The sequence below is a fragment of the Oncorhynchus nerka genome, linkage group LG25 (genome assembly GCF_034236695.1).
Source record: "Oncorhynchus nerka isolate Pitt River linkage group LG25, Oner_Uvic_2.0, whole genome shotgun sequence".
NCBI classification, from domain to species: domain Eukaryota; kingdom Metazoa; phylum Chordata; class Actinopteri; order Salmoniformes; family Salmonidae; genus Oncorhynchus; species Oncorhynchus nerka.
The window spans coordinates 47,243,326-47,256,411 of record NC_088420.1 but is presented as its reverse complement, the minus strand read 5'-3'; the positions used below and the strand labels follow the sequence as shown (position 1 = coordinate 47,256,411).

The 13,086-nt window shown below is 42.4% G+C and overlaps 1 protein-coding gene across 1 annotated transcript in view; it reads right to left on the bottom strand.

The window, feature by feature from the left end:
* Window positions 1-13,086, bottom strand: part of LOC115109586 (protein O-mannosyl-transferase TMTC2-like) — a 184,209-nt gene that overhangs the window by 61,369 nt on the left and 109,754 nt on the right. Inside the window, exon 3 of the mRNA XM_029634653.2 lies at window positions 1,150-1,996. Within this exon, the coding sequence (XP_029490513.1) occupies window positions 1,150-1,996 (847 nt within the window). The remainder of the gene's footprint in view (window positions 1-1,149; window positions 1,997-13,086) is intronic.

Genomic DNA, 13,086 nt, shown 5'->3' with positions numbered 1-13,086 from the left:
ATGGGCTTATGTATGCACTTATGCACTATTTAACTGGGTCTATATACTGCCGAAGGCAGTAAGAGTAAGAGAACTGTGAACATGAATGACAGTGAACAATCTGTCCCTTAGATGCTCTCCCAATGGCTGTATAGGACAGGAAAGACAAAGAGTGAGTCATTCGGGTTGCATTTCATAAAAATGTATCAAGTGCTCAGTTATGCCAAAGGCTCCTTTTGAGCTATGCATTTATATATTAGTTAAGGTGTCCGAGAGAGATATCGCCGAAGTCTAAATAACAACAATAGGAAAGCCGAGCAGAGCAACAAAAAAAAACAAGTCAATAACTTCACCCTCTAAAATGCGACTATAAATACAATAAGACCTTTTAAAGGGAATGTACCACAACAGAATCCTTGCCATGTGAATTTGTTCCGCCTCTTTAACTGTGCTTTCTCACAGAACTTATTCTCAATGCTTAACGGAGTGCGTCACTATTTCAGACGCGGCCCATTGCGTCTCATCACACATCGTATGAGGACAGTGAGCCAGGGAAGGAACGTAGCTGCTGCTCTGAGTTGCGTTGCCAGGATAAACACCTGTCATGTATCGGCCCTGCCGCAGAATCTGAAAGGGAAATGAGCTAACACAACATGTCCTGCCGTTACCTTTGTCCTTAGCCCGGGCTCACTATCTCAGGAGTAACACTATTAGCTATGCAGTACTCTTTGGATGACTGTGAGCCTAAATTTAAATGTTTGAATATTCTAGTAATGTAGTTTCCCCTCATTGCCAATCAAGCAGCGATGTCAGTGAAGATGTCCTCCAAAAGTAAGAAGGAGAGAGACTCTAGTCTGCCATAGTGGGATATTTAGTAGGTTTACAATGAAGGCTTTGTGTTGAAAGGTCCTTCAGCCATGATATACTGCCTGGAGAGGATAAACTGTCTGGAAGCAGATATACTGTAAACAATTTAACAAGGAGCTCTGAACACTGATGCTCACATCTCAGAGTACATTTTAAAAATCACCCTTTCTATCACTCCCACATTAACAGGGAGTAGCTATCGCGCTATCACTTCACGTGATGTTACTTTAGGCCATACAGCGTCAACCTATATTATGTGAGAATGTTAAAGTGTGTGTGTGTATGCTTGTCTGTGTGTGTTACCTTTAGCAGGATTCACGTATATTCCTGACTTGTAGAGCATCTCCTCGTTCTGCCAGTCCTGGTTTCTCAGCACCGTTTTAACCCCAAACAGCAGGACCATGGCAGCGCTACAGTACACCACCACAGTCCTGGACGACCTCCGCCTCAGCCGCACGTACAGGGACCTCAGCCCCACCGCCAGCAGCAGACAGAAGCCCATACTGGGGATGTACAGTACTCTCTCTGCTATCACAAAGCCCACGTAGAAGAACAGGTTGGTGGCAGGGAGGAAAGGGATGGCCAGCAGGCCCAAGGAGAACGCCACTACATTCTCAGTGGTGGGCAGTCGAGTCCTCGTGACGTAATGCTTTTTGGTACCGTTTTGTGCACTGGCAGGGTGAGGCTCTGTTTCAGAGTTTGTGTGGTCGGGAAGGTCAGGGTGGTAATAGCTGTGTCCATTGGTGTTGGACTTCCCGTTGCCGTTGGTTACATGATGGGTTTTTCCGTTGGTCTCCTTTCCCTTGACCCGGCGGGTGCAAAGCCCAAACCAAGTCAGGAGGAGCAGTCCCACATAGAAGGCCACGGTATGAAGGTTCCTCCATTCGACAATGTCTCTGATCAGAGGCAAGGCGTCCATGGACCAATCGAAGCTCAGCGTGTCAGGGCAGAGGAGGAGCCACATGTTGACAGCGGGCAGGTAGAGGAAGGTAAGTGCTCGGGTGAGAAGGGACGGGGAGTCCCCCGCTGGGTTGTCTGAGTTGGAGAAGTTGGGTGGTTTGTTACCCATCCAGTAAAGGCGGCAGACCAGCAGAACAGCCCCCCAGGCAGCCAACAGCAACACACTCAACAGCAGGTGGACGTTCCTCCTCTGGAAGAGAGAGAAAACAACAACAGAGCTGAAACTAGGAGGAACGGCAATCGACTGGAAAGCTAGCAGCAACAGCAAGACAATATCATGAGAACCTAGAGCCAAAGTCGTTTTCTGGTTGATTGGTGATTTTTCTAACTCTTGGAGTCTTTGAATTTGATTTTGGTCCAGGCCATGTCGGTCAATTGAGCATAAGATTGAATGCAATAACTGGAAAAACAACACAAGAAAGTATAACGGTTTGTAAACGGAAAAGGAAAAACACAAGTGTGTCATGTAACGTTATCTGAAACAAAAGCTGTGTTCATGCACAATTTTCTCAGCCAAGTGTTAGACTGCATCTTTAGAATGTGTTGCAAAAGTCAACTACAAATATATTTTATTGTTATGTTTTGGCTGTGATGTGGGTTTTTACACACCCATGAACAGGAAGATATTGGTTAACAGTTGCTTGGGCTTATAAACCAACTGAAAAAAAGAAAGGGAAAAACTGCCCTGTGACTTTATCTTTGACTTCAGCCAAAATAATCACGGCTACACTAGATTCATTGCCTGTTGCTGAGCAAATGTGGTCTAACATCATAGCATTCACTTATTCCCCTGTTGTTTTTCTCTTCACAGACCTGGCCTTTGCGGACATGTGAAAATAAACGGCAGAATACGGGCCCATAGACGATCTTAACCGTCATATTGCAAGCTTGATATGAAATACTTTGTGAAACTCTTACACGGAAATGATTGTGAAGTATTTATAAAGCGTTTGAATCTTTTACACTTTGGTGGGAGTGCAGATAAAAAAGCTGGCCTATATTGATCCCAATAGAACAGTTCCCGCAGTAGGATCAACTGGCCATTCTTACTGTGTTTATTTTGGAAAGAACACTCCCGCTTAAAAAAAATCTTTAAGGCTTCCCTTTCACAATAACGCCAACTAGTATATGCAGGGAAACATTCATTTGTGCCCTGCAACAGTGCTCTGTGGTCATGAGAGGTTGATCTCATACTGGCACAGCATCCAATCATGAGGCTATAATACATAACATATAATATCTGACCAATTTAGATGTATTGTAATTGACTCATTTCCCCATAGAGATTGAATGAAAAGGATCAGACCAGACTGCCTTTCACAAAGAGACATTACACAGACAAAGCCCTGGAGTTATGCAATGGACTTTAATTCGTATCATTCCTTAGAGATCTCAAGATAATAGACCTCCCTCACAGACATACACACAATAGAGTATTGGCTTTTATTCCCCATGTGCTGTACAGTATTCCTTTGGTACGTACACCCCTCTTTACCATTTAAATAGAAAGCCATTGCTGGTGTCGAGCTGAAATCCCTTTAAGTCCATTTGATGTGCCCTCTTCCATCTCAGCATGTCAAATGGATTGCATGTAGCATCTACTGTATGATCAAATACTGGGTCATTCCGTGAAATGAGTGCCTTTTGCGTCCCTTTGATATTCCATGTAGAAATGTTGCACCAATATTGCATTTTAAAAGCTTGTTTCATTAATTGACTTGCCCTTTAATAGACACCCCATGGAGAATTCAACAAATCTCAACTTTTTTAAACATTTTCCTTCTAGGAAGATTTTAACCCATTTAATCCCCCAAAATGTTACCATCATTGTAAATCTCTACTTATTTTGTTTATTTGACAAAGTCATTTCTGAAGATTATTATTTATTTAATGTGATTATTTATTTCATTTATGTCTGTCGCTCATTTTAAGGTCAACCCTGTTATGTGAAATTAACTTTAATTTTCATGAGGTGAAACAATACCTTTTAAAATATTTTTTTCAAAAGAAGCATTAGTCAACCCATAGTGTAAAAGCAGGTGAGCAGGATATACTCTTTTTGGGAATTTCCAGGTGTTTTGTGCTGGAAAAGTGGGCAAGTCAAACACACCTACTCACTCAAGGGTTTTTCTTAAGTTTTACTATTTTCTACATTGTAGAATAATAGTGAAGGCATCAAAACTATGAAGTAACACATATGGAATCATGAAGTAACCAAAAAAGTATTAAACAAATCAAAATATATTTTATATTTGAGATTCTTCTAAGTAGCAACCCTTTGCCTTGATGACAGCTTTGCACACTTTTGGCATTCTCTCAACCAGCTTCATGAGGTAGGGGTGGTATACAGAAGACAGCCCTATTTGGTAAAAGACCAAGTCCATATTATGGCAAGAAAAGCTCAAATAAGCAAAGAGAATTGACAGTCTATCATTACTTTAAGACATGAAGGTTAGTCAATGCGGAAAACTTCAAGAATTTTGGAAGTTTCTTCAAGTGCAGTTGCAAAAAACCTTCAAGCGCTATGATGAAACTGTCTCTCATGAGGACCGCCACAGGAAAGGAAGACCCAGAGTTACCTCCGCTGCAGAGGATAAGTCCATTAGAGTTACCAGCTTCAGAAACCGGCAATTAACTGCACCTCAGATTGCACCTCAGAGTTCAAGTAACAGACACATCTCAACATGAACTGTTCAGAGGAGACTGCGTGAAAAAGGCCTTCGTGGTCGAATTGCTGCAAAGAAACCACTACTAAATGACACCAATAATAAGAAGAGTTGCTTGGGGAAAGAAATGCAAGTGATGGACATTAGACCAGTGGAAATCTGTCCTTCGGTCCAAATTTAAGATTTTTGGTTCCAACCGGTGTGTCTTTGTGAGACGCAGAGTAGGTGAACGGATGATCTCCACATAGGTGGTTCCCACCGTGAAGCATGGAGGACGTAATCGGATGGTGTGAGGGTGCTTGCTAGTGACACTGCATGTGATGTATTTAGAATTCAAGGCACACTTTAACCAGCATGGCTACCACAGCATTCTGCAGCGATATGCCATCTCATCTGGTTTGCACTTAGTGGGACTACAATTTGTTTTTCAACAGGACAAGACCCAAAACACACCTCCAGGCTGTGTAAGGGCTATTTTACAAAGAAGGAGAGTGATGTAGTGCTGCATCAGATGACCTGGCTTCCACAATCACCTGACCTCAACCCAATTGAGATGGTTTGGGATGAGTTGGTCCGCAGAGTGAAGGAAAAGCAGCCAACAAGTGCTCTGCTTATGTTGGAACTCCTTCAAGACATTCAAGCATTCCAGGTGACTACCTCATGAAGCTGGTTGAGAGAATGCAAAGCTGTCATCAAGGCAAAGGGTGGCTACAATGAAGAATCTCAAATATAAAATATATTTTGATTTGTTTAACACAAATGTTGGTTTCATGATTGTAGCTGGGCCACTCAAAGACATTCAGAGACTTGTCTCAAAGCCACTCCTGTGTTGTCTTGTGTGCTTAGGGTCAATGTCCTGTTGGAAGGTGAACCTTTGCCCCAGTCTGAGGTCCTGAGCACTCTGGAGCAGGTTATCATCAAGGATCTCTCTATATATTGCTCTGTTCATCATTGACTCGATCCTGCCTAGTCTCCCAGTCCCTGCCACAGAAAAACATCCCCACAGCATGATGCTGCCACCACTATGCTTCACCATAGGGATGGTGCCAGGTTTCCTCCAGACGCGATGCTTGGCATTCAGGCCAAAGAGTTCAATCTTAGTTTCATTAGAACAGAGATTCTGGTTTCGCATGGTCTGCGAGTCTTTAGGTGCCTTTTGGCAAACTCCAAGTGGGCTTTCATGTGCATTTTACTGAGGACTGGATCCGTCTGGCCACTCTAATATAAATCAAATCAAATGTATTTGTCACATACACATGGTTAGCAGATGCGAGCGTAGCGAAATGCTTGTGCTTCTAGTTCCGACAATGCAGTAATAACCAACGAGTAATCTAACGAAACAATTCCAATCCTACTACCTTATACACACAAGTGTAAAGGGATAAAGAATATGTATATAAGATATATGAATGAGTGATGGTACAGAACGGCATAGGCAAGATGCAGTAGATGGTATCGAAGGGCCTTCTTGTTGGAGTGTTGCAGAGATGGGAGAACCTTCCAGAAGGACAACCATCTCCACAGAGGAACTCTGGAGCTCAGGTCAGAGTGACCATCAGGTTCTTGGTCACCTCCCTGGCCAAGGCCCTTTTCTCCAGATTGCTCAGTTCTGCCGGGCGGCCAGCTCTAGAAAGAGTCTTGGTGGTTCCAAACTTCTTGATGGAGGCCATTGTGTTCTTGAGGACCTTCAATGCAGACATTTTTTGCTACCCTTCCCCAGATCTGTGCCTCGACACAATCATGTCTTGTAGATCTACAGACAATTCCTTCGACCTCATGGTTTGGTTTTTGCTCTGATATGCACTGTCAACTGTGGGACCTTATATATACAGGTGTGTGCTTTCCCAAAGCATGTCCAATCAATAGAATTTACCACAGGTAAACTTCCAGTTGTAGAAACATCTCAAGATGCACCTGAGCTCAATTTCAAGTCTCATAGCAAAGGGTTTAAATAATTATGGAAATAAGGTATTATTATTATTTATTATTTATATTTGCAAAAATGTCAAAAAATTGATTTTCACTTTGTTATTATGGGGTATTGTGTGTAGATTGCTGAGGATAAAAAAATGTAATCCATTTTAAAATAAGGCTGTAACGTAACAAAATGTGGAAAAAGTCAATGGGTGTGAATACTTTCTGAAGGGACTGTATATGCTACTTCTCGACCAACAGCCTATTGACCAAACAATCGACCAGTCGACTAATTGGGGTCAGCCCTAGATGGCAGAGAGCGTGTAAAGTGGCGAGCGGTTTGCTGATGTCAATGTTGTGAACAGAGTGCCCCATGGTAAAGGTGGGGTTATGGTATGGGCAGACATAAGCTACAGACAACGAACACAATTGCATTTTTATCGAAGGCAATTTGAATGCACAGAGTTACTGTGATGAGATCGTGAGGCCCATTGTCGTGCCATTCATCCGCCGCCATCACCTCATGTTTCAGCATGATAATGCACGGCCCCATGTCACAAGGATCTGTACACAATTCCTGGAAACTGAAAATATCCCAGTTTTTCCATAGCCTGCATACTCACCCGACATGTCACCCATTCAGGATGTTTAGGATGCTCTGAATCGTCGTGTACAACCGCGTGTTCCAGTTCCCGCCAAGGTCCAGCAACTTCACACAGCCATTGAAGAGCAGTGGGACAATGTTCTACAGGCCATAGTCAACAGCCTGATCAACTCTATGTGAGGGGGACGTGTCACGCAGCATGGGGCAAATGGTGGTCACACCAGATATTGACTGGTTTTCTGATCCACGCCCCTACTTTATTTTTTTAAGGTATCTGTGACCAACAGTTGCATATGTGAAATCCCTCGATTTCAATTGACTGATTTACTTATATGAACCCTAACTCAGTACAAATCTTTGTTGCTTTTATATTTTTGTTCTGTGTAATAGTAATTTTTTGATGTAACCTCTTGAGATGGGAATGTGCTTATGAAAATGAACACGTGCTCTTTATTACAGAATGTTAAAATGAGGTGGGTTTTTTTAATGACCAAGTGAAACTACTCAAAAGGCACCGAAATGGTGGAACGACCCTACTGCATATCGCAGCTGTGACAGTGGCTGCGACCGTGGCTGTGTTATTGATCTTCCCCTCTGTCTTTTGATATTGCAGATTGATTCAGTGAGGAGATGTGCGTATCCTCAGGGGAAATGGGACTAAAGGGGCAGACTCTCCTCTCATCTGCCGCTGATGACTAGCAGTGATGTACAGTACAGAGTCATTCTCCCCACAGATAGTGACAGTGGTGAACACAGACAGGCCTTCAGCTAGGCTACTACCACAGTACAATAGAGAGACTTATACTGTTAATGAATTGCTCACAAACCCACACGTCATGCTACTCACTGAAAGAGATATAAAGAGAATGATTCAGTCATTCCATATTAAAAATCATAGGGATGCTCTTTAAGGAAACCATAACCCAATTTGGTTCATGGATGGGGTATAGCTTAATACAATAATAGTATAGCCACTTGATTTAATTACTCTATGTAGTAATTTACAGACATAACATTGTCAATGGAACATCCAGTCTGTTAATCAGTTCAATATGTCAAATATGTTGTAAATCTACATGTTGAAGACATCAAAATTCTTCATAACTTCATTGATCAAAGTTTTGCTTCGAACAAACATTGAAATTCGAGATTCTGCTATGCCGTACAATCCATCACAATCGCTCCTTACAAACTATGAACTGGTGTGTTGTCAGAGTAACTACGGAATTATCATCAGATCATTAGATGCAGGACTAATTGACAGAGATCAAATCTGAATTGATTCCAGCATTGAGTCTCTTCCGTTTACCCCTGGTATGGTTTTGTGGGCCGTCTAGGCCCCCATGAAGTAGGCCTCATGTCAAAATGGCCCAGTTGTAGAACTGTGTACCCGTCCAGTTGAATCTTTAAGCGGCAGGCTACAGAGGCGGAGAGGAACAGCATGACTGAAGAGAAAGACCGAGGCAGCAGGAGACTCAATCTTCCCATCTCCGGCTATTGAGATTAAGTAAGACATTCATTAAATATGTATTCAGCCATGCTGTACTCATTTGTAAGTGAGCCTGTTGGTGTAGGCTATGCTACCATACAGCTCCAGAGCAAGATTCCTTAACATTACCAAGCAAGCACAATTGCAAGTTGTGGGAACTTGTGTTTATAGTTTCACATTGGGTGTGGGAACTAAGCCACACGTTTCCTGACCGGTAAAACTGAAAGTGTTAGATTTTAACTTCTGAGAACAAAGTGGAAATTTCTCCTGCTCTGTGAATGTTTACATTAAGGTTACAGGAGACTCTGATAACGTTTTACGCTGGTTCCTTAAAAGTCAACCTGGGAGGTTTTATTAATGGAAATTATAGGTTATTTAGATTTTTTTTTTAAAAATATATTCTTGAAAACTTTCACTGAATGTTTCAATAAGACTTTTAATAACACTGTTAGCACTGTTTTAATAACACTGTTAGCACTGTTTTAATAACACTGTTAGCACTGTTTTAATAACACCGTTAGCACTGTTTTAATAACACTGTTAGCACTGCTTTAATAACACTGTTAGCACTGCTTTAATAACACCGTTAGCACTGCTTTAATAACACTGTTAGCACTGTTTTAATAACACTGTTAGCACTGTTTTAATAACACTGTTAGCACTGTTTTAATAACACTGTTAGCACTGTTTTAATAACACCGTTAGCACTGTTTTAATAACACTGTTAGCACTGTTTTAATAACACTGTTAGCACTGTTTTAATAACACTGTTAGCACTGTTTTAATAACACTGTTAGCACTGTTTTAATAACACTGTTAGCACTGTTTTAATAACACTGTTAGCACTGTTTTAATAACACTGTTAGCTTATTTTGGATTTCACTTTTTTGAACTCCAAGAACAGATAGGACACATGGAAATGAATTTCCTTAGCCTTTAACCAGGAAAAAATATTTCTGCACTGAAATTCCCACAGAAGAATGTTGTTTCTTAAGGTTCTCTGAACTATTTGAGAACATTCCCCATGTCAAACCAGTTGGAGAACGTTCCTAGAACATTACCATAATTGAAATGAAATGTAACGGTTTGAACTTTTTGTAAATGCTCTGTTAAAGTGACAAAACACCAAGAACATAAATGTTTTCTGTCAAGTTCCTTAAATGTGCTGAGAATGTTCCAAAGCCAAGCAACTACCGTGCACCATTCCCAGAAAGGTGTGGGAAGCTTGTATGCAAAATAACCATAAAACAACCACACTCTCACAAGAAATATATAAATATTAGGACGAGCAATGTCGGAGTGGCATTGACTTAAATACAGTAAAATAGAATACAGTATATACGTACATATGAAATGAGTAAAGCTGTATGTAAACATTAAAGTGACCAGTGATTCCATATCTATGTACATAGGGAAACAGCCTCTAATGTGCAGGGTTGAGTAACCAGATGGCCGGCTAGTGATGGCTGTTTAACAGTCTGATGGCTTTGAGATAGAAGCTGTTTTTCAGTCTCTCGGTCCCAGCTTTGATGCACCTGTACTGACCTCGCCTTCTGGATGGTAGCGGGGTGAACAGGCCGTGCCTCCGGTGGTTGATGTCCTTTTTGGCCTCCTTGTGACATCGGTGCTGTAGGTGTCCTAGAGGGCAGGCAGTGTACCCCCGGTGATGCGTTGGGCCGACCGCACCACCCTCTGGAGAGACCTGCGGTTGCAGGGTGGTGCAGTTGCCATACCAGGCAGTGATACAGTCCGTTCCAGAGGTTAATATGTTGCTTGGCAACAGAAAGGTCACCAGTTCAAAATCTTCATATCCCATGTTTCTTGCTAATTCAAGAACAACTATCAAAAGTCTTAGGTCAGGTCCCAATGGAAGATGAAGAGGAGGGACAGTTTCACCTTCTCAGCATTACTTCAGGTAAACAGCATACAATGGCTATGCTTCCCGAAATAAAGCATTAAAGCTGTAACTTTTTGGGTGACCCGACCAAATTCACATATAAATGTGTGTTATAGATCTGCCAGTCTTATTGAAAGCAAGTCAAAGAAGTGGTAGATCTGTTCCATGTGCGCTATTTCTATGCTTCCAGCTCTTAAGTTTTGTCTTTGCGTCTTTTACGCTTTTTGTTTTTTACACCAGCGTCAAACTGAAAATATAATATTGTTGGAAAATATATTTCACAGCGGTTTAGATGGTACACTGATTCTCTACAATATACTTGCTTGTTTTGTCACATAAACTGAAATTAGGCAAACTATTTGAATTTTAGAAACCAGGAAATGGACGGAGCGATTTCTGCATAGTGCATCTTTTAAGAAATCATTGGCTTTCATGTTATAAAATTCCTCTTTAATCTTATAGAAGCACACATAAAGAACTTGCTCTAACGGAGGTTTAAACCTATTACAACCACAGGACCATGACTCATCTTTTAGAAAGTTAGCCTAACTCACCATGAACTTAGTGGTTCTGCTCAAGGGAAGCGAACGGACGACTACAGTATTACACATCTTGATGAACACCACACCAATATCACAATGTCATTTGCTGTGGTGTATGGTATCTGTGTCAGGAGTATGTGAAAGGGAAAGCTGCAAGACAAGGGGAGCTGATGTGTAAGTACGGCCAGAGAGACTAAGGGAAAGTAGGTTAAGCAGCCCTATAGGGCAGGAAGACATAAGGGCTCACTTCACCTGGAACAGAGGTTAATATCATATCTATGTATCATAGGACTCCACTAGGAGGCGTGATGGACACAGAGGAACGTGGCATTTAAAGCTGACCGCAGTAGGATTAGCCATTGTGTCAGTTCAAAGGACATGTCATGGCTATTACTAAAATAAACACATGAACAAAGGGGATTATGGTCAATGTCATCACCCCTTCACCTCGGGCTTGTCCTCCGCAAATAATACATTTTACTGTACAGATTTTAGTTGAAAGATGATCTGACCCTGGGATAGCCTCGTCCCAGATCTGTTTGTGCTGCCTTGACAACTGACCATAGGAGTTGGCAAAAAAAGCACAAACGGATCTGGGACCAGGATAACTTTGGGACGCTCTTATGACATTATTAATTTGTGCGAGGAGCTGAAATTAGGCAATGGATAGAACATGTGGGGACATTGTGACCATTCCACGTCACATCTGATGATGACAGAGCCGTACCCCATTTCAATTCTTCATTCTGAATCTTTCAACAACAAAAAAAGCAAGATATGAGACGTCAACAGCTGTATGAGTCGCTGCTATGTTCGAGTGACGTTAAAAGCAGAGCCAAAAAATATGTTGATGTGGTTTAGCTTGTGAATTAAGTAACAGCGAGGAAGCACAGCTTTGGGTTGAAATATATATGACAAACATAAAAAAGAGGATAGCGGCAACGGGATATTTCATGCTTTTCTACAGATGTAAATCAGCATTGTTCTTGGTGGCCGTGAAATCCACCCTACATCCCAGGTCCCACAGTTCTGTCCTCTGAACTTCACGTGAACCTGTCGGTTGTCCGTTTAAAAAAACTCCACAAATCTGGCTTTACACACACTAAATCCAACTAAAAAAAAAAGATTATAGTGCAAAGTAGCTCCGCCACTTCTCAATCTAAACAAGCGGGAGAAACTGTAAATAAGAAGATGTGGATTTGGAAGGGGACCAGGATCTGCAGCTGTTGTAGGATGCTGCCAGGGAGGTCAGAGTGCTGTGATGTTAATAACACCTGCTGCTGGGGTTCTGGACAGGATTTACTGAGCACCACGTCCCAGTGCTTTCACACCATCCCCCGGGCCTGGGCAGGGGCTTAAGACACCACCTCTGTGTTTAGCCAAGGCGCACCATGGGGGAGGGATTTGAAGAGGGGCTCCGCGTGTTGGATGTGGAGCTGGGACTGGAACGGCAGTCTGAGTGGGCTGGGAGCCAGAGGCAGCTCACGGAGTGCCACGTAACAAATGTGACGCCACCACCCCACTCTGCAGGGCTGAGCTCGCTGCGCATGGCTGCCTCTGACTCTGGCTTGGGCTCTGCCAGGCAGATTTATCCCTGTTGTGATGGGACCACCTTCCAGCAGGGCAGAAGGGCATTTGAGTCTCCTGCTGACTGTGTGCTGCTGATGGCTCTCTGGCCCAGGGCGTACACATACCCAGTACCTGGCTCTGGGACAAACAAGTATGTCATGCTAACTCTCTAACTCACTTCCCAGCCTCATGGGCACAGTCAAACCCCACCATGCAAACCACATGTCTGTTGGAGTTTTCTGTGTATGCCATGCTATTTTCTGTGTCTCTGTTAGGTACAGGCTAATACCTTAGGCAGAATGGCAAACATGAAAACAGCCTTTAATGACATTTCAACACACACCATTTGTGAATTCTACACTCTTTCATATATGGACTCACTTTACTGCCTGGTTTAGACTAGCTGGGGAAAATTAACTGCAAAACAGAACAGTATATCAGTTGAACAAACTGGAAATGCATTGTGTCTGCTAAAGAAAACCTTTGGAGGGTTCACTGGCCGGTGTTGGAGAACTTGATGCGCATCACTATTATCTCATAATTAAACAAACATGTGCCTCTCCCTAATATGCCTCCAGTTAAAATGTCCTCCTTTCAAA